Source organism: Abramis brama (genome assembly GCF_963993115.1).
Source record: "Abramis brama genome assembly, chromosome: 25".
In the NCBI taxonomy this organism is placed as follows: domain Eukaryota; kingdom Metazoa; phylum Chordata; class Actinopteri; order Cypriniformes; family Leuciscidae; genus Abramis; species Abramis brama.
This window is the reverse complement of record NC_139987.1, coordinates 15836179-15859030: the sequence shown is the minus strand read 5'-3', so window position 1 is coordinate 15859030 and position 22852 is coordinate 15836179. Positions and strand designations below refer to the sequence as shown.

Sequence of the window (22852 nt, the reverse complement as noted above, 5' to 3'; positions counted from 1 at the left end):
GCCTATGTAGACTGTTTACTTACAAGGTTCCATTTTAGTTAGGATAGGCAGCTGTTTACATAAGCAGTAGACAGTACAGAATTACCAGGTTTGGAAAAATCTTGCAACTCAAAATACAAAGTGAACCTCAACACCTGAACCTCTCAAGGCCTTTGAATGTACAAGCCCATGTGCTGACAGACACTTTCTGTTTTCTGTCCATCACTGCCTATTAAACCGAGTGACATCTCTAACTTCCTGCGATTAAACTTATCACTGCTCACAGCAGAGCCTGTGGTGGCACTAAGCCACATCTGTCATATATCCCCTCCACCAGGACCGGTTCGGAAAACACGTGGCCTAATCCGCAGCGGAACTGCAAACATCCCCTATTTAGGATGCAATCCAGCTCCAGGATTGGTTTAAGCTGGAGTTCAAAAGCTGGACATAACAAATCTAGTCGACACCCAAACATAGGCTGATGTAAGTCAATTTGGAGTTTCTTCAAACTATAGTAGTCAACATTTGAAGTGGATCAAAACCTTTCATCAAAGTTATACTGTACATGAATTTTGAACAATACCCATTTTCGTCCAAGGACGACTTTGTTGAACTTTTTTTGATCCACTTCAAATGTTGACTACTGTAGTTTCTGACTAGATTCTGGCTGGATGATCAATAATGTAGAGGCTATAGTCTGAATCAGCAACTCTTGAAATGCTTCTCGGGAGTGAGGACGAGAGACACCTCAATTTGTTGGAGACAAGAAAAGGTACAGAAAGCGAGACAGACTCTAACAATAGCGCAAGCCTGTTACAGCTTGTATCGCCTCGGTCTTTACAGCTCTTGTGACATATGCGATGGCAACAATATTTCGGAACAAACAAACCACATTAGAGGATGCTGAACTCAATCGGCTAAATTCAGCTCCAGGTAACACTGAATAAGTGTGCTGTGAAAAATCTCAGCCTCAGCGAATCACCTCTTATTTACTGTTATCCTACACATAACCGCCTGTCATTCCTGATAGCCTATTAATTATTCATATAACACAAATGTCAACATGTCTCCATAGTGATAAAAACTACATCACATAGCTTCTCCTATTCTTTTAGGAAAACCAATGTATTACTTTGAATATATATATAAAAATGACCCCATGCTTTTTTTTTCCCCTCAGCTGTAATATCTTTAAAACATGCTGGACCGCCGCCAGACCGCTATACATATACAGTGCTGAATCACTAAATAGCAACATTAATAATAATACAAAAAAAATCCTCATCATTCTGCTAATGTAGAAGCCTCATTTTACAGGAATAAAGGCTATAGCCACATTCCAATATGAATGTGGAGAACAATGCGGACGGCAAAGTTGCATTAAATAAATCAGGCCCTGCACGAAAACCAATTTTAAAAAGTCATCGCCGCATGATAAAACCTTACAGAGGCAAATGAGGGAGACAAATGGGGAAGGCTCCAGCCAGAGCCGAATCTAATAACGTTTTAGGCCACACGCGCGAGACAAAATGTGTTGAACCTTGCAGTTCTTTTTATGAGGGCTCAATGACCGGCATGAAATATGTGAGACTGCACTGTACTCACAGAAAGAATTAGAGCAGAACTTCATCACCACTAAAACTATTTAGGAAAAGACAGAGTGCAAGGTTTGCTAACAATTCCTGCATGTCATTGGCGGAGCTGCTATTTCTGTACACACGTTCACTTCGCTATCTTAACCTAAACATAACAGAAAGAAAACCTTCTGCATTTTTACAATTAAAAAAACACCTTTATTTTACTGTATTTTATTTAAAGCATTTGTGTGTGTGTGTGTGTGTGTATATATATAAATAACTATATATATATATATATATATATATATATATATATACACACACACAGTATATATGTATATGTATATATATATATATATATATATATATATATATATATATATATAGCATCGCACAGAAGATATAGATGTTCATAATCACAAATAAAACGTTGTGTAATTTTTTAGTAGTGTTTATGTAAATGTTTGACATAATGTTTCAAGATTGATACAGAATGAACACAAACATGTATATCTTTAGTGTTTTTGAACATTGCTTTTTCATGAGAAATGATACCATGGTACAGGGTCCAAAATGTCTGTAAAGTCTAACCTTCACTTCTATCTGTTTAATAAAGAGGCTTTTAGACATTCCTCCTGTTTGCCTTTGTGTAAAACCCAATGTGAAGTATCCAATGTTTTGTACTGTTTGCCCATTTATCCAGGGTTTCCTCACAAAAAAATCTGACCTTGGACTGCCTCAAATGTATTTAGAACCATTCATTTTCACTGGTTTGTTCAGGATCCTTAAAGAGATAGTTTCCCAAAAACCAATGTATCTTTCTTCCATGGAACATAAAGGGAGAAATTTATAAGCTGTTTCATTCCACGTAATGAAAGTCAATGGTGACCATGACTGTCATGCAATTTTCAGTAAATAACGACAGTCTGTTCCTCACATAAAGCTGTCGTGTGGCTTCAGGAAAACTTACAGCGCAGTTAAGAGTAATTTTGAGTCATTTTATTTCACGAGAACAATATACATCACAAAATAAATTATAAATAAATAGCTTTAAATAAAGTTTTCATAATATCAAATTTTTTGATACCATTGAAATTTCATAAATGTTCGATTATGTATTGGTATCGAGAAAACACTATCGTGTTTACCGGTATATAACCCACCCCTAATATAGACTATGGTAGTGATTTGTCCACTTTCATTCATGATGACAATTTTTTTTTTTAGGATAAACTATCCTCTTAAATACTGTAATAAGAAATTCTCACAATAACTTCAGGTCATATTGTAAGCGTGGGTATATTTGCAGAGCAGCTGCTGGGGTAGCCAGGTCAAAGAGAGGAAAGAGACTGTCTACCTTCACCTGTTCCTCAAGTTTAATGGTTCTGAGCACAAGCGGGCAACATGACCTGAGAGCGCATGCTGTCCACGTTTGACCCAGACACATATTTTATATGAAGGACAATTGAACGCACAAGGACAAAAAGCCACACTACTACACAAACAATGTCTAAAATAGCCATCTTTCTGGAGATAAAATTCCAAAATATTCACATAAAGCACTTTTTTTTGGGAGAGCTTGTTAAGGCTAAAGAGCAGGGAGAGGTGCAACATCAAGGACATCTTCAAATTGTTTAAAATAAATTACTTTTGCTCAGAGGTTATTCACAAAAAAAATTGACTGAGGAGACTTTTTCTGCTGTTCAAATGATAAAAAAGGGTTCATTTCAATTTGATTGCATCGCTTCAGTAGTTCCTCTATAATAGTACCTGTAGGTGTGCTGAGAGGCCACGAATAAGCGTGAAATGCTCTCCAAATCCAGGTTGAGCGTTATGAACCGGGGCAAACAGCCATTAGATCTTTGAAGATAGGAAAGAAAAGACGAGCATGTCTACTAAAATGTTCTAAAAAATATAAAGGTACATTTAGGTGCTTCTTATTTATATTTGGGGACAGTAACAGGGTTGTGATGGTTTCTTGGCTCTGTCCTTGTAAAGATTGAGCCAAAATAATTTTTATTTGTAAGTCCTGTAAGTCCACCTCCTCGGAGGTAGTACAGCATTAGCAAATCCATGAATAATCATTAACGCCACAAATATGGTTAAAAAGAATGTTAAATGCATGATCAAATCAATCTTTGCCATTTTAATAAATATTGGATTACTCATTCATCCATAGTTAATATTATTTCCTGTGCTCAGCTCACCTGCACCAATCATTCAAGTGTATGAGTGGTACTTACAGTATGTATGGATCCATAAACCAAAAGAAAACACCGGAAATCACTCCTTCCCTTAGCTTTAAACACAAAGCCAGATGACAGTATGTCAAATTAAAGAATTTCAATAAACTGCTGCTCTGAGGTGCTTTTCCTAAAGCCAACTTTGGTCGTAAGTTCTGTCATTACCAATAAGTTCAAAGTTCAAAGTTGGCAAACGATGCTTTTGGGAAACGCACCCCTGGTTGATAGATCTGCCTTCAGAGACAAAGATCATAAAACCTCACATAGAACAGACAAAAGATCATCAGCAGCAGCAGCAAGAAACAGGTTCCTTTAAAGACCTGTGGACAGATGAAACCAATCTCAAAGTAACTCCAGTGATGAAGCCTCTGCTGGAGAGTGAGAAACAGTGCCAGCACAGGCAGACAGGTGAGCAGGGTGTGTAACCCTCCTGCCAAAACAGAAATCAATACAACCATGAAGTGAATTTCTGAACCAAGAAAATGTCAAGATTAAATACCACCTAAACCTTACCTTAACCATTAAATAATACATATTTAGCTTGAAGCATATTTTAGGACCATTACGATATTTGCACTGTGACATCATTTTCATGTCAATTAAGCACCCCACCCCCCACCAAATGATTTGTTTATCAGTGGCAGAGTAAAGCATATTTCAGTACTATTAACTGATGCAGATGGTTTTTAGGTAGTTACAGTACTAGTTGGAGTAAGTTTCTTGGTGTCCTTATGAGGCCTATGGTCATCAGCATTCGCCCACGTTCTGCTGTTCTGGACATACAGTTCCAGAATGGGGGATGTGTGTCTTTGGTTTGTCAGCATAAGTCAATTTCTTCCTCTTTGTCCTCACTTCAGAGGCTTGATACATGGATGTGTTTAAAAAAAAACACAACAACAACAGATACAGGATTCCTTCACCTAAACACTAGGTTATGGGTTGCTAGGCAGCACTTTGCTGGATGTTCAAATGAAGAACAAAACCTGCACTAAAAACACAAAGTTAACCAAAGGGAGTGAATCTTTTTTATTTTGAATAACCCACTTTAGGGCCATTTGACATTATTGACATTATTTTCATAATCCTTACAATGTCCCTGAAAGGTCTCACAACAGAAATTCAAAACAATGGGATCCATTACTTTAATGTGGTAAAATATATGTTATTTAAAAATGATGTGCTGTTTTCCATTTATGCTGAGTTTAATTAAAAGCCTGTATTGCAGTAACTGAGAATAAAAATGAACATCACTGAGAATGAGCATAAAAACTACTAAAACTACTAAAAATACAAACAAAAGTATTAAATCAATAAAGAAATATGGGGAGAATGTACGTAGATTAAATGTCATGAAAATAGTGTACTGTAACAATGCAAAAAATCTTAATGGTCCTAAAATTTTCTTTAAACAAAAATATATTTATATATTACAGTTCAAAAGTTTTCATAAGAAATTAATACTTTTAAATGATAGTAAAGACTTTTACATTACTACAAACAAATAGCACGGTTTAAGCAGCACAGCTTCCATCATTCAGCTTTTCCATCATTGGGCCAAACCGTTCTCATTGCTTAACCGTTCTATTCCGTCCCGATCCGGCCCACTTGGTACTGTACGGATACGATTTAATTTTCAACTGTGAGGCTGATAATGGAGACTCTTTGGAATGTCATACAAATGCATCAGTCGTTGCCTCTGTAACGCAAGAGTTTACAGACGACATAAAGCTGTGAATAGCGACCTTGTTATGGAGGATGATTACAGTAGATATTTTTTTTTATTTGATTAACTTGTGTTTACTTCACTCTATAGGGCGCTTTGCCAGCTACAGAGAACAGACAAGTGACCAATCCTGTGTGGCGATGTCACTACATGTATTCTACCAGCATGGTTCAGCCAACTGTTCTGAGAATTTACCCTTCGCAGGGATTTTGATTGACAAGTGATCTGACCAATACTAATCCACTAATCCACCAAATCCGCCATTTTGCCAGACAAAGCAGTCAGGAGAGTTAGTAGATTAACGTTGGTGGACTTGAACTTAAAAAACGGCGTGTACTGATGTCTTTCAGCAGTTGAAACAACATTCTTTTGATGGTCATTCATGTTTATTTGATGCTACAAATTAACTAGAAGGAAGAGATGATCGGTTCACAAGCAGCTTTAACTGAGGCGCTACAGCGGTCTGTCACGACTCACGACACATTAAAGAGCCACAAAACTTTACATTTCTTTCAAAAATTACCAAATTTGAAAGTTGAGGCTTTGTTTCATATCAAAAGTCCTGTCTGTCCTGACTGTTGTCAGTGTCTTCTTTGCTCCGCGATGTATTTTTCACTGCGTGAGAACATGATGTGTGGCGTGAGAGAGGCATGGCTTGTCAGACAACAGAAACTAAAGGGGGCGGGTCTTTACGAACAGACAATTCCGGGACCTGCACTAGCATAGACAGTGAACGTTTGTTCGCCTCAGCTTCTTGAGTGTTGGATGAGAAAGGAAACAGACTAACTTGTGACCAGAGGTGGAAAGAGTACTGAAAATTTGTACTCAAGTACAAGTACCGTTACATTGCTGAAATAATACTCAATTACAAGTAAAAGTACTGGTGTCAAAAAAGTACTTAAGTAAAAGTACAAATTACTCTTCTCAAAAACTACTCAGAGTACTAGTTACTAGTTACTTTTTAGCTGGCGATAGTTAATGTATTACCAATAAATATTCAACCAAATCAGATTTATGTAGAAAATAGCTACTTTTAACACGTTTTTACCTTATTGTCGAAGGACATTAATTAGTGGTCATGATACTGGAATTTCTAACTTCAATATGACACCTTGAAATATGTCAGTATTCAGTAGGCCTAGCCTATAATTTTTAATACCATCGGGAAAACTACCACATACTAAATATTTTAATATCTACATTTTTGTCCATCCATTTTGTCAAGGCAATCATTATTTTCAAGCATCGAAAAGCACAACACTCATTGTAATAGTAATCTATTTGAATGGAAAAGTTTAATTCAAGTTTTCTGAAGAGACACGTCCACTTTATACGGTGAGATTTTAATTTAGGCTTTTGTTTACATATTTAAACATTGATCAATAACCATTACAATAATCTAACTTAAATATTTACTCACTCAGTGTATTTGTCTTTACAATAGGGTAACGTCGTTTACTGTTGCAATAGCTCACACACAGCACAAGGAAGCTTGATTTCAAGCTGAATTTAATTTGCAAAAAAGTAGACTTTTCATAACTTTTGACAACGTTTAATTAAAGAGCATGGAGAGATTGGAGCTGGACGTCATTTGAGTCTGCAGTGAGAACCACTTGGAGAGATTCGCGAATCGCGATTGCACATGATATGACACAGTCCGAGAGCGCACACTCAATATCCGAGTCCAGTTCATTCGTATATTTGAGAGCTCGCGTCCAGTTTTCTGCGATTACATGAATGTGCCCTCGCGTTATAATATTGCACTCGTGACATTTGCCATTAAAATATGACATAGAAACTTGCAGGTATTAATAAAATTATGCGTAATAGGTCTAACGTTACCTGCAATCCCGCGCTGAGAGGAGCCGGGTGTGTCAAACTCGCTGTCGTTGAGATGAGAGAATGAGAACGCGCAGCTGGTATCGTATCGGTGTATAGGCCAAAATGAGTATTGACAGATATTTCAGTATTGGTATGTATCAAAATACAGATATTTTGACAATACTACTATGTAGATTGTTGTTTCTCCAAACTTTAAGTCCAGCCATTAATCACTGAGCTCCTCACCTCCTTCACTGATCAGCTCTTCAAAACCCGCTGCGACTGCGGCGGCTTTAATTCAGTCCAAATATCAGGGGTTTTATTGGTCCGTTTACGATCGAATATTTTTATTGGCCAATTCAAATTGTAGGCTACTCAGTAACGAAATGTGATTTTACAAGTAGCGAAGTAGATTACTTAGTTTAACATGTACTTGAGCAAAGAGTATAGAAGTACCAAGAGGCGAAACTCAATAGAACGTTCCATTGCAACAAACTCACCCATGCGCAGAGCTGCAGCTCCGCCATCTTGGACTGAACGCAACACAGCTGTCATAGAATTGAACGATACCGGTTCAAATTCAAAAGCGGTTAAATGAACTAAAAAGTAGTTTCTAGTTTTTAATATCTCTAGAGCAGACATCCCATGTCTCCCGGAAGATCCGGGAGTCTCCCGCATATTGATAGCGGCTCCCTGATGCCCACAAATTAGCTAAAATCACCCGGAATCTAGAGCGAGCGAGCAAGAGCGCGCAGCTCCAAACCGTGTAACGTTAGAGCACACGGCAGAAAGGGTGAGGAAGCGAGATATCAACATATCAACCTAAAATGTGGAACACAACTTGTTCAGATTTTTTGCTTTCATTTTCTTGCAGTTCTAGAGTAAAATATATTTTGTAATATATATATTTTATATAAAATATAAATAATTATATTTTAAAGTTGTACATTTTAATAAACTCAAACTTATATAACTTTTTTCTGTTTCACTTTCATAATTTATTTCACTTAAACAATAATCTGACAAATTAAAACAAGACCAACCATAGGTCTAAATTCCAAAGCATTCTTGAATTACAACCATTTAAGTTTGGATAGTGATTTTCATGTTTATGCGAAAAAAAGGTGACACTAGTTAAAGGGTTAATTTAGTGATAACAATGAATTAATAAAGCGGTCATTTGCCAGGTTAGGTGTTCATATATCTCTGAAAGTATGCGATTTAAAAAGCCCATTTCGAGTCTTGGCAATTTCGACCAAATACATAACATTAGCAAACTGTTACTGCGGTTACATTAACGTTACAGCACCTGTTATCGTTGACGTTAGCTCACTTTAAAGTTAATAAAAACCTTTTCTACTTTACCTCTCTGGATCTTTGGGGAATCTATGAAATGCTAGTTGATTGGTTGTACACTGGTAGTTGATGGCAGAACACTGTTTTCTTTGTTTCCAATTATTTCCAGACATAATGTTAATGCTGTATACGGAAGTTGTGCTAACGGTAAAGCCGTTGGTTCAGTCCAAAATGGCAGCCGCGCTACCGAAGCGCCACCTAGTGGCTGTTGTCAAAACTGCAACGGAGTTTCGCCTCTTGTTACTAGATACTCTTTGACTTGAGTACAAGTAAAATTACAGATTTAAAAATATACTCAAAAAAGTACAAGTACCCCAAAAAACCCGACTTAATTACAGAGTAGTTGTAATTCGTTACTTCCACCTCTGCTTGTGACAATTAAAGCTGAAATACTTCTTTTTGTAAAGAAGAACTTTGATGCAGTTTTGAAAAGCTAGAAGTAGGCTAAACCTCAGTTTTTTCTTTACACCGAATTTAAAAACAAAAACAAATGCTGAATGAATGAATGCTGATTAAGTAGCCTAACATCTATGTTTGGATTGTTGAATGTGTTTGGATTGTTGAATGTGTGTTGATTGCATTGTTTGGGTTGCAGAACTATGCAGTTGCTGCATTTCACATGGTTACAGTTAATGTTTGAATTTAAGGCTAGTTTTATGTACTTTCAAGTTTAACCCAAATTAAAAACAAAAGCTAAATGCTGATGCTAAATGTCAGTATAATGAATGTGCTTAATGCGCAGTTACTGCCATTAATTCCAGATGGTTACAGTTATTGTTTTTAATAGCCAAAAGCCAATTTGGCCTGTTAAATACCAAATAAACATCTTGTGTATTGTTTATTGTTTATCTTCTATTCTTTCTTGTTTGTTGCTTAAAGAAAATAAAACTGGAAATCGGAATCAGCCAGTTTGCTTGTAAAAAAATCGGTATCGGAATCGGCCATGAAAAAACATGGCCGGTGCATCACTAATAACTGAAACCGTTTCTTACCATTGTTCGGCCCAATGGTGGAAAAGCGGTTATTGATAATAATAATAAATGTTCAGCGAATTCAGCGAATTAGAAAGATTTTTGAATGAAAATGTAACACTGAAGACTGGAGTAATGGCAGCTAAAAAGTCACCTCTGCCATCACAGGAATATATTACATTTTAAAATGTATTAAATTGGACAAAAAGTTATTTAAATGGTAATAATATCTCACAACAGACATACACTCTGGACATACATTGGGAGATTCCCCCCATAAAAAATTCCAACCCAGAACATTTGCACACCAAGCATGCAGGTAAAACCTGTCGCATTCAAATCCCACACCTTTAGTAACTGATAACTGAGAGAAAGAGAAAAATGAGAAGTGAGCCTGTCAGAAACAGGACTAGTATAAAATGAAAAGCAGACAGGCTAGGTTAGGACAACTCGGAGATGGTGCTGAACATCTCAAGACTGTGAGAGTCGGCAGAGGGAGAGAAAGAGTGAGAAAGAGAAAGGGAGACACACTGGTCAACTTCCCAGATGGTACAGCGTGGTAAACACGACGATAACAGGAAGACAGCAGGTTAAGAGGATTTTCTGCAGTTTAATGAGAATGATACAGATCATTATTAATGCTTTGTAAAGCAAGCTGGAGATAATGGGATACAACGTTGTTATATTACTTCCACTATAAGACGCTGAAAATAAGATCTGGCGGGGTGGGGGTACTCAATCTCGACCGCTTTTTAGCATTAACAAACTTTAATGAATATAAACGACAAACCTGACAACAATATTCACACTAATGTTACTTCAACCACAAATCCACCTTTTGTTAAACAATTTGGATTAAGAAGTACTTCAAACAAGGTAATATTCTTCAGAGTGAACTCTACGAGGAGTAAATGAAAATCTCCCACACCTACCTTCTGCATTTTAGCCTTCCTAGCATTCTGAAGCAGCCTGCGTCCCAGCTTCTTGGCGTACCAAATGGAGGCAAACATAGTGTGGCTGAGCGGAATCTCTCCGTATGAATTATGAGTAAACACTGTGGAAGAGTCACCAGCCACAGCGTCAGAGAGAGAGAGAGAGAGAGAGAGAGAGAGAGAGAGAGAGAGATGCTCTTCACACTCCTCCCCCCTCAGTAATAATCTACACACACACACACACACACACACACACTCAGCCTAGAGCAGGTGAGAGAGAAGGAGGGAGGGCAAAAAGAGACACAGACTGCTCAGAGAAGTCGCAAATCTTACATGCACTCTCTTTCTCATTAACATCTCACTGATTTCATTCTCTTGTCTGCAGGTTTATTTACATATTGTCAGTTGGAGGTCCGAGCAGTAGGTTTTCTCCTTGATGGTATCGTGTGCAGGATCTGAATCTGTGCTAACAGAATGGGCGACCCTGGGCCACTACAGCCCCCTTGTCACTGAGGAGTAGTACATGAGTCTGCCTGGGCCCGGTTCAGGGGCTCTTCTGGCTGTGTGAGAGATGAATGTGGTTCCCCAAGCTACTGGGCTAAATCATCTAACACTCCTGAGGTTCCTCTGGGACCAAAAACACAATCTGTCTATGCCATCGGTTAGGATAAACATGAGCTGTATCCCTCACACTTCTGAAATGCTTTGCTCAAATTCACATCTTCCTGAGACCGCTACTGTCACTGAACATAATGCAGGAATCTACCTATAATTGTATCTATCATGTACTGTAATTCCACAACAAGCAACTTAAATTGTGTTGGAAAGAACAAAAAACACAAACAAGATCTAATTAAAGGTAAAGTTCACCCAAAAATGGAAACTCTATCATCATTTACTCACCCCTTACTTCTGTGGAATGATGAAAAGTGTATTTTATTATTTTTTAATTTTTTTCAATGAGTCAATGGGCTCCAATGTTGTTTGGTTCCTGACATTCTTTGAAAAAATTTGGAAACTGACAATTAAATATTGACTCAACAAATTGCTTTCAACTAATTATCCCCAAACAAAAAGATGCATTGTGGTAATTTTAGCTTAAAGTCTGAAGGTAAAATTCATTTTTATTTAAATATTTAAAAAAATATTGTGTTCAGCCAATCCATCAAGTAGAACTGAAAAATCTGTGTTTGCCGAACAAGCCTTGCAAAAAAAAAAAAAAAAAAAAAAAACGTATACGCATGCGCCTGAGAGAAACCATTGATATAGTGGATTCAAATGTATATGCGCGGGAGAGTGAGAAGTCGATGCTGAGGACGACGACAGAACATAATTTCCAGACAGATTTTCCATCAATTAAGTTATGGTGAGTACTGAACTCTTTATTTATTAAGTCTTGTGTACGTTAATTTAAGTGCAGGTCTCAATTTCAACATAAAACTGGAAAACATGGGTATTACATTACCGCGCCCGATAAGCATTCGCTAAATGAATTAGAACGATTCTCTGAATGTTTTACTTTAGGACACAGTATATTTTACATACATAACATTGTATTTTGCAGAATAACAGTGAATTCACGCCTTTGCTGGTTTCATGATAGCATTTTATAACCTAAATTAGCCCATACTAATCTCTAAGTTACTATTTATTGAACTAAATAATTTTATCGAACTTTATTATGATTATATAAAATGTATGAGACACTAGGTATACCTTTCTGTTATAACTTTTTTATTTTTTTTTCTCAATGTAACCCAGCATCGTTAGGTCTGACTCACCAGGTATTATTTAGTGAAGAAAATGGAATCACTACGACTTTCACAGTGAGTATTTAACAAGAGTTGTTATTGCATATTTGTTCATTCCATATTTGTGTCAAATACTGTTAGCTCTTATGGTGTGTAATTTGTGTTAAGTTGCTTTATTGAGAGCCGCCATGAGAGCACTAAAACGTGACAGTGTAATTCAGGCTGCATAAGTTACGAAGTTGATGTCTGTCATTTTGTGTTAGTCTGGGGGGAACTTAGTCTGGCTATCACCAGACCAAGCTCAATCTTTAAGATTGAACGTGTCTGGGGAGTCTGATATGAATTTTCTATTGCTCAAATGACTCTGTACGCAATTGGATAGTCCTTCAACCAATCAGACCAACGATCTGGGTGACGTACTTTGCAGAGAGACGCGAAAACTCCAGGCAGGAAATGTGTAACCAAACATGTTGATCAGTGGTTTGCAGAGGCAGCAATGGAATCGAGCGATTTTTGCAGGTTATGCAAAAAAAACATGAAAGTTAGTGGTATTTACACCCACTCGAGTGATTTGTTTGCTAAAAAGAAGCCATTGAGCATCGTCGAGAGGTTAAAAGGAATTGGACAGAGCTGTATCGGCTCTGGAATTGGAATGGATTAAACCCGCCAATAGCGCGCAAGGTGGATAAGCCAGTTTGTGATTGGTTCCCGCAAATTTGTAAAAGAAGCAGCAGAGATAAATGTACAGGTTTCCAGCCTGAGCTGCAGGGCGAAATCAAATCGCCGGCAGATCGGGCTGGGTTTACCCAGTCTAGGTGGAACCCCTAGTAACGTTACCAGCTTGTTGAGGACACAACGTGGCCATGATATCATTTTAGGTAACCTGACATCCTCAGTTGGTTCTGGCTTACTTAGTACCCTAGGCAAGATTAGATACGAAGCCTCTAAACTAGGAAAAAATGCAACTATTATTGTTATTAATACAGAACTATAAACCGAAATGTTCAAAACATTTTTAATTTATTGAATAAATGTTGTTATTTCAGGCCAAATACAATAAGAATATCAATAAAAATAAAAGTGGTGTTTGGGTTAATGCTAATGTTACTTCAAAACGTAGTATTATTTGATGATATTACATTGACATTATTAATTAATTGACTATTTTAATGAATTTAATGAATGAGGACCACATTTGTTTGCTGTAATCCACTAATGTATCCACCTTATTATCAATGCAGAAGTAGCCTAAGCTATTTTACGTGAATATACAAGACTTCCAATTCATTTGTTGCCCAGAGTGTTACTGCCAGGATCCGCCACTAGGCAGTGTTATGTAAAAAAAAATTCTGTTCTGTCCCTTGTCGTCAGCTATTTGATGCAAGGGGACTTTGTCATTTATTTATTTTGCAGGTTTTTAGCATAAGAAGTCCATGCAGTGCCGCTTCTGCAAGTTTTATTCATATCACCAAGACATCCTTTTCAAGCACTACAGAACTTGCCATTGGTCAGTTAATGCAACTTCCTTTCCCTGTTTACACCCAGAATGTGTTTGTATTTTCAAAAGAATTGGGGCTTTAAAAACACATCTGTGGAGGGTACATCCAAAGACTGGCATTAAGGAGAATGCCACATTTTCTTGTGACAACTGTGATTTTAAAGACATCTGCTCTCAAACAACATTTCTTCATGAGTTCAAAGTACCTCCTGTGAGAATACTAAAATTCAGATGAAATTACACTTAACACTGAGTTAAGTAACCCTGAAGTACTTCCCGTTTTTCTTTTTTTTTCTTTTTTTTGAAGTCTTTCAAATATCTGTAAATGTTTTAGATGTTTAATGTTTAAACTGTTAAGATGCAGTTTTATGAACTCAAAGTACCTCTTGTGAGAATACAACAATTCAAGTGAAGTTACACTGAACATTTGAAGTGAACCCACTCCAGTTACTTGCATCTTATGGTGCTTTTGACATTTTTGCACTTTAGCAAATATTTGTAGATGTTTAATGTTTAAACTGTTAAGCTGCAGTTTCATGAACTCAAAGTACCTAAATACTCAAATTTAAGTGAAATTTCTCTAAACACTGGGTGAGTACACTCCCCAGTTACTTACATTATGGTATTTTTTGATGTTTTTACAGATAATTAATGTTTTTCAAATTTGATTTTGTTAATGTAAGGTGCAATTCATCAGCTTTGCGTATCAGAATCCTGAATTTAAATGCATGATTTTTAAGGTCTACTGTGCTGTACTTTCAATGTATTTACCATTTTAAGGCATTTTCACAATACTGTTGTATACAGTATTTAATAAAATGTATTAAATAAACTATTATATTATTAAATAAACAGGCAGAATGGCTTGAGTGTTTAATATATAATGATGTAATACATTTTCTTTTGGGGCAACGGGGAATAAACAATACAGTAAAGTTGCTTTACTAATATAAATTTACCAATATACATTTTTAGTTTAGGTAAAACAAAAAAAAGAATGCTACTACAATTTAAAATATATAATTGGGCCAATAACATGGTTTGGTAAACGTAATTTTTTTTTTTTAATTGGTTCAACGTATTATTTCTCATTGAGCCAATGTTAACAGACTATTGCAATAATTGATAAAATTAAATTTACAGAATTTCACTTTGGCCAAATGAAAAATTTAGATGTGACCAGTCACTAGAAAAGTTTGAGTTGGGGAGGTTAGAAATTTTTTACAGTGTGTGTTTCGCCGAAAAAAAGTAAGGTTTGGGATTATATGAGGGTGAGTAAACAATGACAGAATTAAAAATGTTGGGTCCCTATAACATATCAATTGTCTATCAAAATGGAGACTTATGCTTAAGTATCCTGTTTCTACAATCAAAAGTCAGAGATCTTATTATGAACTCAAACCAAATACTTTGGGCTCTGCTTTACAGATTCACTCTACAGCTCTATACTCTCTGAAAGTTAACAATTATCTCAATTGTTTCTATTTTTAACTCTCCTACGGGATTGTAAGAGACAACAGTGATACTTAATGAAGCATAAATGAGGACCCTATTAAAGGCTGTGTCTACATTAATCCGGATACATTCGTTTCAAAATGCTATCCGTCCACACTAGCGTTTTCAAGCGTTTTCCAAAAGTTTCTCATCCACATGGTAGGAACACACTAAATTCATCTTACAGCGCATGCGTAAAACCTCATACAGTAAAAGCTCCCTGAGATGATATGGACAGGACAGACAAAGTTTTCATGCTATACTCCTGGTAGAATCATTTTTGTTTAGCAAAATATCTCACCATTAACTGATGCGTCCATTCAGTCACCATTATATGTTTGGTCTAAAATGCAACTGCTCTCATGTTTTGCAGCAGGACAGCAATTGCGAGTACATTTTCTGTCTTCTTTCCAGGACTGAGATATGAAGAGTGTACAAAGTAACATATCTTTAGCAACAGTGTGAAAATGAATAGCACATAACTGACACAATAGTGGTATAAGCATACATATCTATCGGTACAATATGAGTCACTTGACTAAAAACGCTTCATCATTTTTGAATATGGTTTTCAAATTTATCCACTTGAAAAAGTGTTTTCAATAAAGTCAATTTTCGCAGGACAAAAACTCAATGTGTCTCAATGTGGACAGAAGGCCAAAACCAATAAAAAAATATGCATTTTCAAATGAAAATGTATTAGTGTGGACAAGGCCAAAGTTACAGGAATAGGTATTATGAAAGCAAGCAACTATGGTCAGTCTTGATTTTATTTGGACATTAAATCTCCTGAGCTATTAGCAACCACTGAGAAATAATATTTACCTCCTAGGAATGGCTTATTCTACCATTCAAAATTTTGGGGTAATTGTTTTTAAAGGAAATTAATACTTTTATTTAGCAAGGATGCAATCAATTGATCAAAAGTGATAGTAAAGACAAGATTTCTATTTAAAATAAATGCTGTTCTTTTGAACTTTCCATTCAACAAAGAATCAACGGTTTCCACAAACACGTTAAGCAGCACAACTGTTTTCAACACTGATAATAAAAATAATCTTGAGCATCAAATTAGCATATTAGAATGAATTCTGAAGGTTCATGTGACAATATTTTTGTTAAAATAATTGCAGCCTTGGTGTGCATAAGAGACCCTCTTGTTATCATGTTGTACCGTATATTGATTGTACTGTTTGTAATCAAACCATGAAACCTCTGCTAAATCACTGGATGAAGCCATGAAGTCATGATAAATTAAAAATTGTACTTGTCTATAATGATTAACCATCATTTGGTAATGTTTTTGTACTGCTAAGTTCTAATAAGAATGCTTTACATTTTTCAAGAGCTATCATTTTTAATACCCAGTTGACACACAGATCAATGGTCAGCCCTCATACTTGTAAGACACTCATATTTCACACTGATCTGCTAAGTGCGAGTATTACGGCAGGAGGAGAGATTTCATTATTCTTCCTTCCGCTTCCCATCACACCCCAGCATGCGTTTTCACACGCTGCAAATGAGCTCCATTTCAACATCACCGAACGTCTTCGCTGACAACATTCACAGAAATGCACTCATCAGCAAAAGTAAATGAACATAGCCTCTGAAATCCTTGTTCTTTCAACCATTCCTAGAGTAGCTCACAGTCCTGGATGCACTGATAAAAGCCATCAGATCATCTATCGATGATAATAGTAAATCTGAATCAAAACCTTTTCAGGCTAAATGTACATTATGGAGGTAAAAAGTTAATTCTACTTCATCAAAATGGGAGCACTGAGATCTGAGCAGGCAGAGTGAGCACTTTCAGCCAGCAAATACGTCAAAATGTTAACATGAGGGTGGTGTGGGATCAACAATGATTCGCCCCGTGTGGGGGTGAGTGGAGGCGCTACAGAGTTACGGAAGCCTTGACTCATGATGTTACTCACTGATGTTCTTTCGACAGCATGGAGCTGTACAAAAACATTGGAGTACGCCTTAAAGACAGAAAACACATTAAAGGAGTGGCAAAAAAAGCCACATGCATAGAAAAATATAGTAGAGAGCTCTAATGTGATATAATAAGGGGCACAACAGAACAGGTTATTGAGCAGGAATAAATAGGCTATTCTGTGCTGGGCACAATTTTACAAGTACATTTTCTTTCTCATGTTTCAAGATAATGAATACATGAGAATGTGAAGAAAGCCACATGTATAGCTCCAGGTTCAAACATCAAATTCTAATTCAGTTAAATATTTACACAAAGTAAAGCTGTGAAATTGTGAAATTCTCTTCTCAAATAAGGAGATTAATCAAGCGGGTTTATAGCTGAGAGCTAGGCATAATTCGACCCCATTTCCTCATGATTACTAAAAAGTATAGCAGATATTAAATCTAATCAACCTGTGGGTTTCTATAGCTAAAGAATAAACAGTGGCATCTAAGCAGGAATAATAACTGAGAATAAATTGAATTTGAGGCAATAAATCTCTCCTGCATTGAATCAATAAATGGCTCTATTTTGCTAAATGACGCACCTGTACACCTTGTGCTTGTTACATAACTACTGCACTTCATCTTCAATTCACATTCTAACTGCTACATATTATTATGATTGTTACATAATTCCAGGACTGAGCAGAGTAAAGAGCTCTTGATTCTCCTCCGACGCAAGCTGGAACTCTGGTATATATGCATTACATTCACAAGAAATAACTACACTTTACAGTAGTGCACATGCAACTTTTACTTTCTTAAAGGTGCAGTAAGTGATTTCTCAGAAACGCTGTTGAAAGTAGTTCAGACCAAGCGCCACAACACACTTGCAGCCAATCAGCAGTAGGGGGCGTGTCCACTCATGATGGGGGAGGAGAGAGAGTGAGCAAAAGGGAGATTTAAAGAAAGACTATAGAAAGAGAGATAGCGGAGAGACATTACAAAAGAGAAAAGGAATATCACTGGAAAAACAAGGTTATGATCAGGCAAGAGCTTCAGGACCTGTGTTAAAGGGATAGTTCACCCAAAAATAAAGATTCTGTCATCATTTACGCAAGTTTCAAGTTTCTTTGTTCTGGTGAAAGAAATTTATACAGATTTGGAACAACTTGAAATGAGTAAATGATGACAGAATTTTCATTTTGGGGTGAACTATCCCTTTAACATTAGAAAAGCTAAGCGGGAAGGCCTGAAAACAGAAGCCAGGGTAGTATTGTGTTTGCTCTATACGTGAGTAACATTGGGTTTGCTATGTTTCACAGAACCAAGATATTCTGTTGTTGTAATGTTAGCTATAGTAATAATAAAGTTTTGAGTGGAACTTGTATGGTACAATTAAATATAAATCTTGCTCTAGGCAAATCACACTTATTTATCAAATGACAAGTTTGACACATAAATTATGGTCCACTGGAAACTTCATTTTCGTTTCAACTGGTGCTGAAATATGCTTGCCTTAGCAGAGCTCCTTCATTATCAGATCTGGCTTTGATTATCCTGCGGCGCATCTGTAATAGATGGGCTACAGTAGTGCGCTTTTCAGACTGCATGCGTTGCAGCAGCTATTGATTTTTGCACACTAGGGAGCTCCGTGTACACAGGGATATTTCCTTGCACTGCCCGCTCATGTCTAGGAAATAGGCCGAGGGGCATTGCATTCTCTAAATAATAGGTCTACCCCAGAGGGGATGTGCGTAAGAAACCAGCGGCACACCATTGTTGATTCTCTTAGTGAGTCAGAGGACCCTACACTCCATCATCAACACAGAGACCATCAGAAGCAGCAGACTGAGGCGTCATTCAATCAGACGCTGTCCATTAAACAAGGCTTTATGGAGTAAGTCAAATTGGGATGGTGGCTTTGAGACCACAACTTGTTTAATAATAAGTTCAGGGCTGTCTCAGGAACAAGCGTGAATGTGGACGGCGGCTGAAATGGCCGTTCTGTTAAGAATAGGAAACAAGGATGCACATACAATATATTCCATAATTCATCCTGAAAATACATTCCATGCACTTATCACACCCCTCAACAATCACAATCCGACTGTACACACAAACACATTAAGATTCAAAGCATGCATCCAGAAAACAGTTTTTCCCTTTCTGAAAGGGTAAAATCATTTCTCGCTCAGATGTGTCACTCATGGCCGAAATGCTGAAATCAATCACATTTCATCTGAAGGTGATAGTCACTGAATGGCAGTAGAAAATGTGGCAGTACGCCTTCACATGACAGAGCCCTGAGGAAATGATGAAACCAAAAGAGGCACTAAGCAGAATCGAAAGAAAGAAAGAAAGAAAGAGAGAGAGAGAGAGAGAGAGAGAGAGAGAGAGAGAAAAAAGAAAGACAGAAAGAAAGACAGAAAGAAGGAAAGACAGATAGAAAGAAAGACAGATAGATTAGTGGGCATTAACATTAGGTAATCCCAAAGTTATTGCTGTTGGCAGATGGATCAGACTGTTTGTACTCGAAAGGTTGTAAGGATGAGATTAAAATGTGTGTATTGCACATCAGTTTTATAGTAAGAGGACACACATTCAGATCAGTATTTGTCTCTCAGCAGAGTCAGGCGGTCAGAATCACACAGCCGTACGATCCTATTGATCCCAGTTAAATTACAGAGCCACATCATGACCTTGACTCTATAGACATGCAGCGTGTCACCCACATGCAGAGTTACGTCATGTCAAGGATGAATCAAGACAATGTAACCATGGCCTGTGTAGCTGACATATTCCCATCTGAAATGATAAATAATCAAACAAATATAAGTCACGATCAAATAGATACTATTTACTTTCTCAATACACATTCCTGATCTTACTAAGAATAATGTACTGGTGCACGATATTCCCCCCCAAAAAAGGTTTTGTAACAAATCACAAAACTAAGCCTTCTTATTGTTTTTTAAAAAGAGAGACCACATCCACTTTTCACAATACAATCAATTATTTAGGTATAAAATTAAGTCCCGTCCTAAATACATATGTGCATTAATAAACAATGTATGTTCAGTCATAGGTGGGATGTGTTGGTATGCATGAGGAACATACAGTGGGCTGGACAGATTCCTGGCCCACATAAAGGGCAGAGGCTCTGACAGAGGTCTACATCAAAGTGATCTGTAGCTCGTACTCCGACAGGTCCCTCTTACCCCCTACTGTCCTGCCTATAACACCTTCTCAATTTGCATCTAACACTGTGACCGTATAGCACTAGGAGCCAACTGCAAAGACTTCATCTGAAAAAGCAGTGGACATAAAAAATAATAATAATATACTTTCAAATATTAAAAATACACAAAAATATATTCTGTATATATACACAACCATTCAAAAGTTTGGGGCCAGAAAGGTTGTTTTTGAAAGAAATTAACACTTTAAAAAAATTAGCAGTAAAGACCTTTACAAAGTTACAAAACAGTATTTTTATTAACTAAAAATATAACTAAAATTATAAAAAAAAAAATGTTTTTGTTAATTTAAATAAATCTGAAATTATAATAAAATATAAATATTAGAAGATAAACTTGAGCTTAAATTAGAAATGTTGCCTAAAGAAAAGTTGTTTAATTAGAAATGATGAATGTAGCCTTGGCAACTAACTTAAATAAGAAATAATACTAAAACTGATCAATTTCATTTAAAAATAAAATTGCTTAAAATAAATACAAATTAATTAAAGCTAAATAAAAAAAATGCTATGCTTTCTGAAGACTGGCTGCTGAAAATTCATAAATTACATTTAAAAAAAATATTAAAATAGAAAACAGTTATTTTACATTGTAATATTTCATATTATTACTATTTTTACTCTATTTTTCATCAAATATATGCAGCCTTGGTGAGCATAAGAGATTTCATTCAAAAACATAAAAAAATCGTACCGACCCCAGAACTTTTCAACGGTAGTTTATATTAATTTTTATGATCAAATTTTTTTTTTTAAAGATGGAGATTATAACTGAAACTGAACTCGAGAAATCTGTATCTATATTTGGTCTCTATCTTTATACAACAGCACCATTCGCGCAATGATACATCATACCAAATGTTTAGTAATCACTGTCTGCTCTGCACTTCAAAAAGTCAATGACAAAGTAGGTCAAAGTCAAACATTTTGTAAAATTGATGCCCCAAAGAGTTTAACACATTGGCAAATGTTCGTGAAACATGTGAGAGGGACATAATTCTGCCTCCCTCCACAATGTTAACAGGAAACAGATGGAAAGTGTGAGGCTAAGAGCATCAAATGAGACGCTTCTCTTTAAATTGCCTTTGATCCATCTGAAATGGAAGAGCAGAAGGTATACTTTTATTCAGTGCATGCTGAAATATCAACATCAAATTAGACACAATTTTGCAGATGGCAGTTCCATCAAGGTTTTGTAAAGGATCATGGGAAGAGGGCTCGGAATCTGCCCCTTCCAGGAAATCTCCCACCGCCTGCCATATGCATTTACCCTCTAATAGCAAATCAATTTCTCTAGAGGCCTTATTGTGTAATGGATTCTGCCTGAAACGCAACCTCCATTGCCCTCCCTTCCAGTTTTCGCTGTCTTCTCCTTCTGACTGCTCCTCTCTCTTGGTTTCCAGCCAGTGGTGGGTAATTTGGGGTGTTAATTGCAGTGTGTTATTGTGCCCTGTCAGGTTTGAAAGGAAGCACTGGGAAGCCACTTTAAGATGCCAACATGCATATGCACACGGAGCTCTCCATGGTGCTGCAATGCCATCATTGTGTACTTTACACAAACGATCTGTCTCAAAGGGACCCAGGAGTGCTCTTTCTCTCTCTCAGCCAGTGACTGAGCTGCTTTAAAGTGCACTAAAACTGAGTTATATCACCAATGCAACAGCCCATCCCCAGCAATCACCTGAACCACAGGAAAGACTCATGTGCTCTATATAAACTACCAATGACTCATTGTTAAAAGCAGCTACTGTGGCTGGGAAATAGTTTTAAGTGCATTGTACAATACATTTCTCGCTTTAACAAAGCTGTGAGGTGTGCACTGATCTAGCTAAACTTGAGTTTCCAGGTGCACTCTGGGAGATTAAAGGCGGACGAGACTTTAGACACTCTGACAAATCAGGAAGTGTAACAGCAGAGCAGTGCACAGCAGAAGAGGAATGAGGCAGATAAGAGCTCTCAAGTCAGAAAAATACAGAAGGTTGAGGACAGGAAGAGATTTGGACCTTAGAAGACCTACAGTCCTCTTATTTTTCACCAGAACAGTGTAATGTGATATGGATCTGAAAAGTGGCTGCATTTACACAGCAGGAGAAAACAGCTGCCATTTCTGAGTTACAGTGTTAAATACAGTTACATCCACACGCTTTGGTTAAAAATGTTATAATCTTAATTTGGATCATTAAAATGTTCAGTACCTAACACTAAATTGTAAGGCATCAAACTGGAATGTCAGTCTGCAATGCATCACGCTTGTGTAGTTATATAATTTTGATGATAAATAAATAAAATAATAAAATAACACTGTTGTTCAGACGTTTATGATTT

General features: G+C 36.8%; 1 protein-coding gene across 24 annotated transcripts in view; it reads right to left on the bottom strand.

The window, feature by feature from the left end:
• Positions 1 to 22852, bottom strand: part of dlg2 (discs, large homolog 2) — a 218905-nt gene that overhangs the window by 102610 nt on the left and 93443 nt on the right. For 2 of the 24 annotated variants that reach the window (XM_084103825.1, XM_084103832.1), the window contains exon 1: positions 10603 to 10705. The exons of the other annotated variants lie outside the window; for them this stretch is intronic. In XM_084103825.1, the coding sequence (XP_083959951.1) occupies positions 10603 to 10680 (78 nt within the window). In that variant the 5' untranslated portion in view covers positions 10681 to 10705. Of the gene's footprint in view, positions 1 to 10602; positions 10706 to 22852 lie in introns of those variants that run through there. 24 annotated transcript variants of the gene reach the window in all.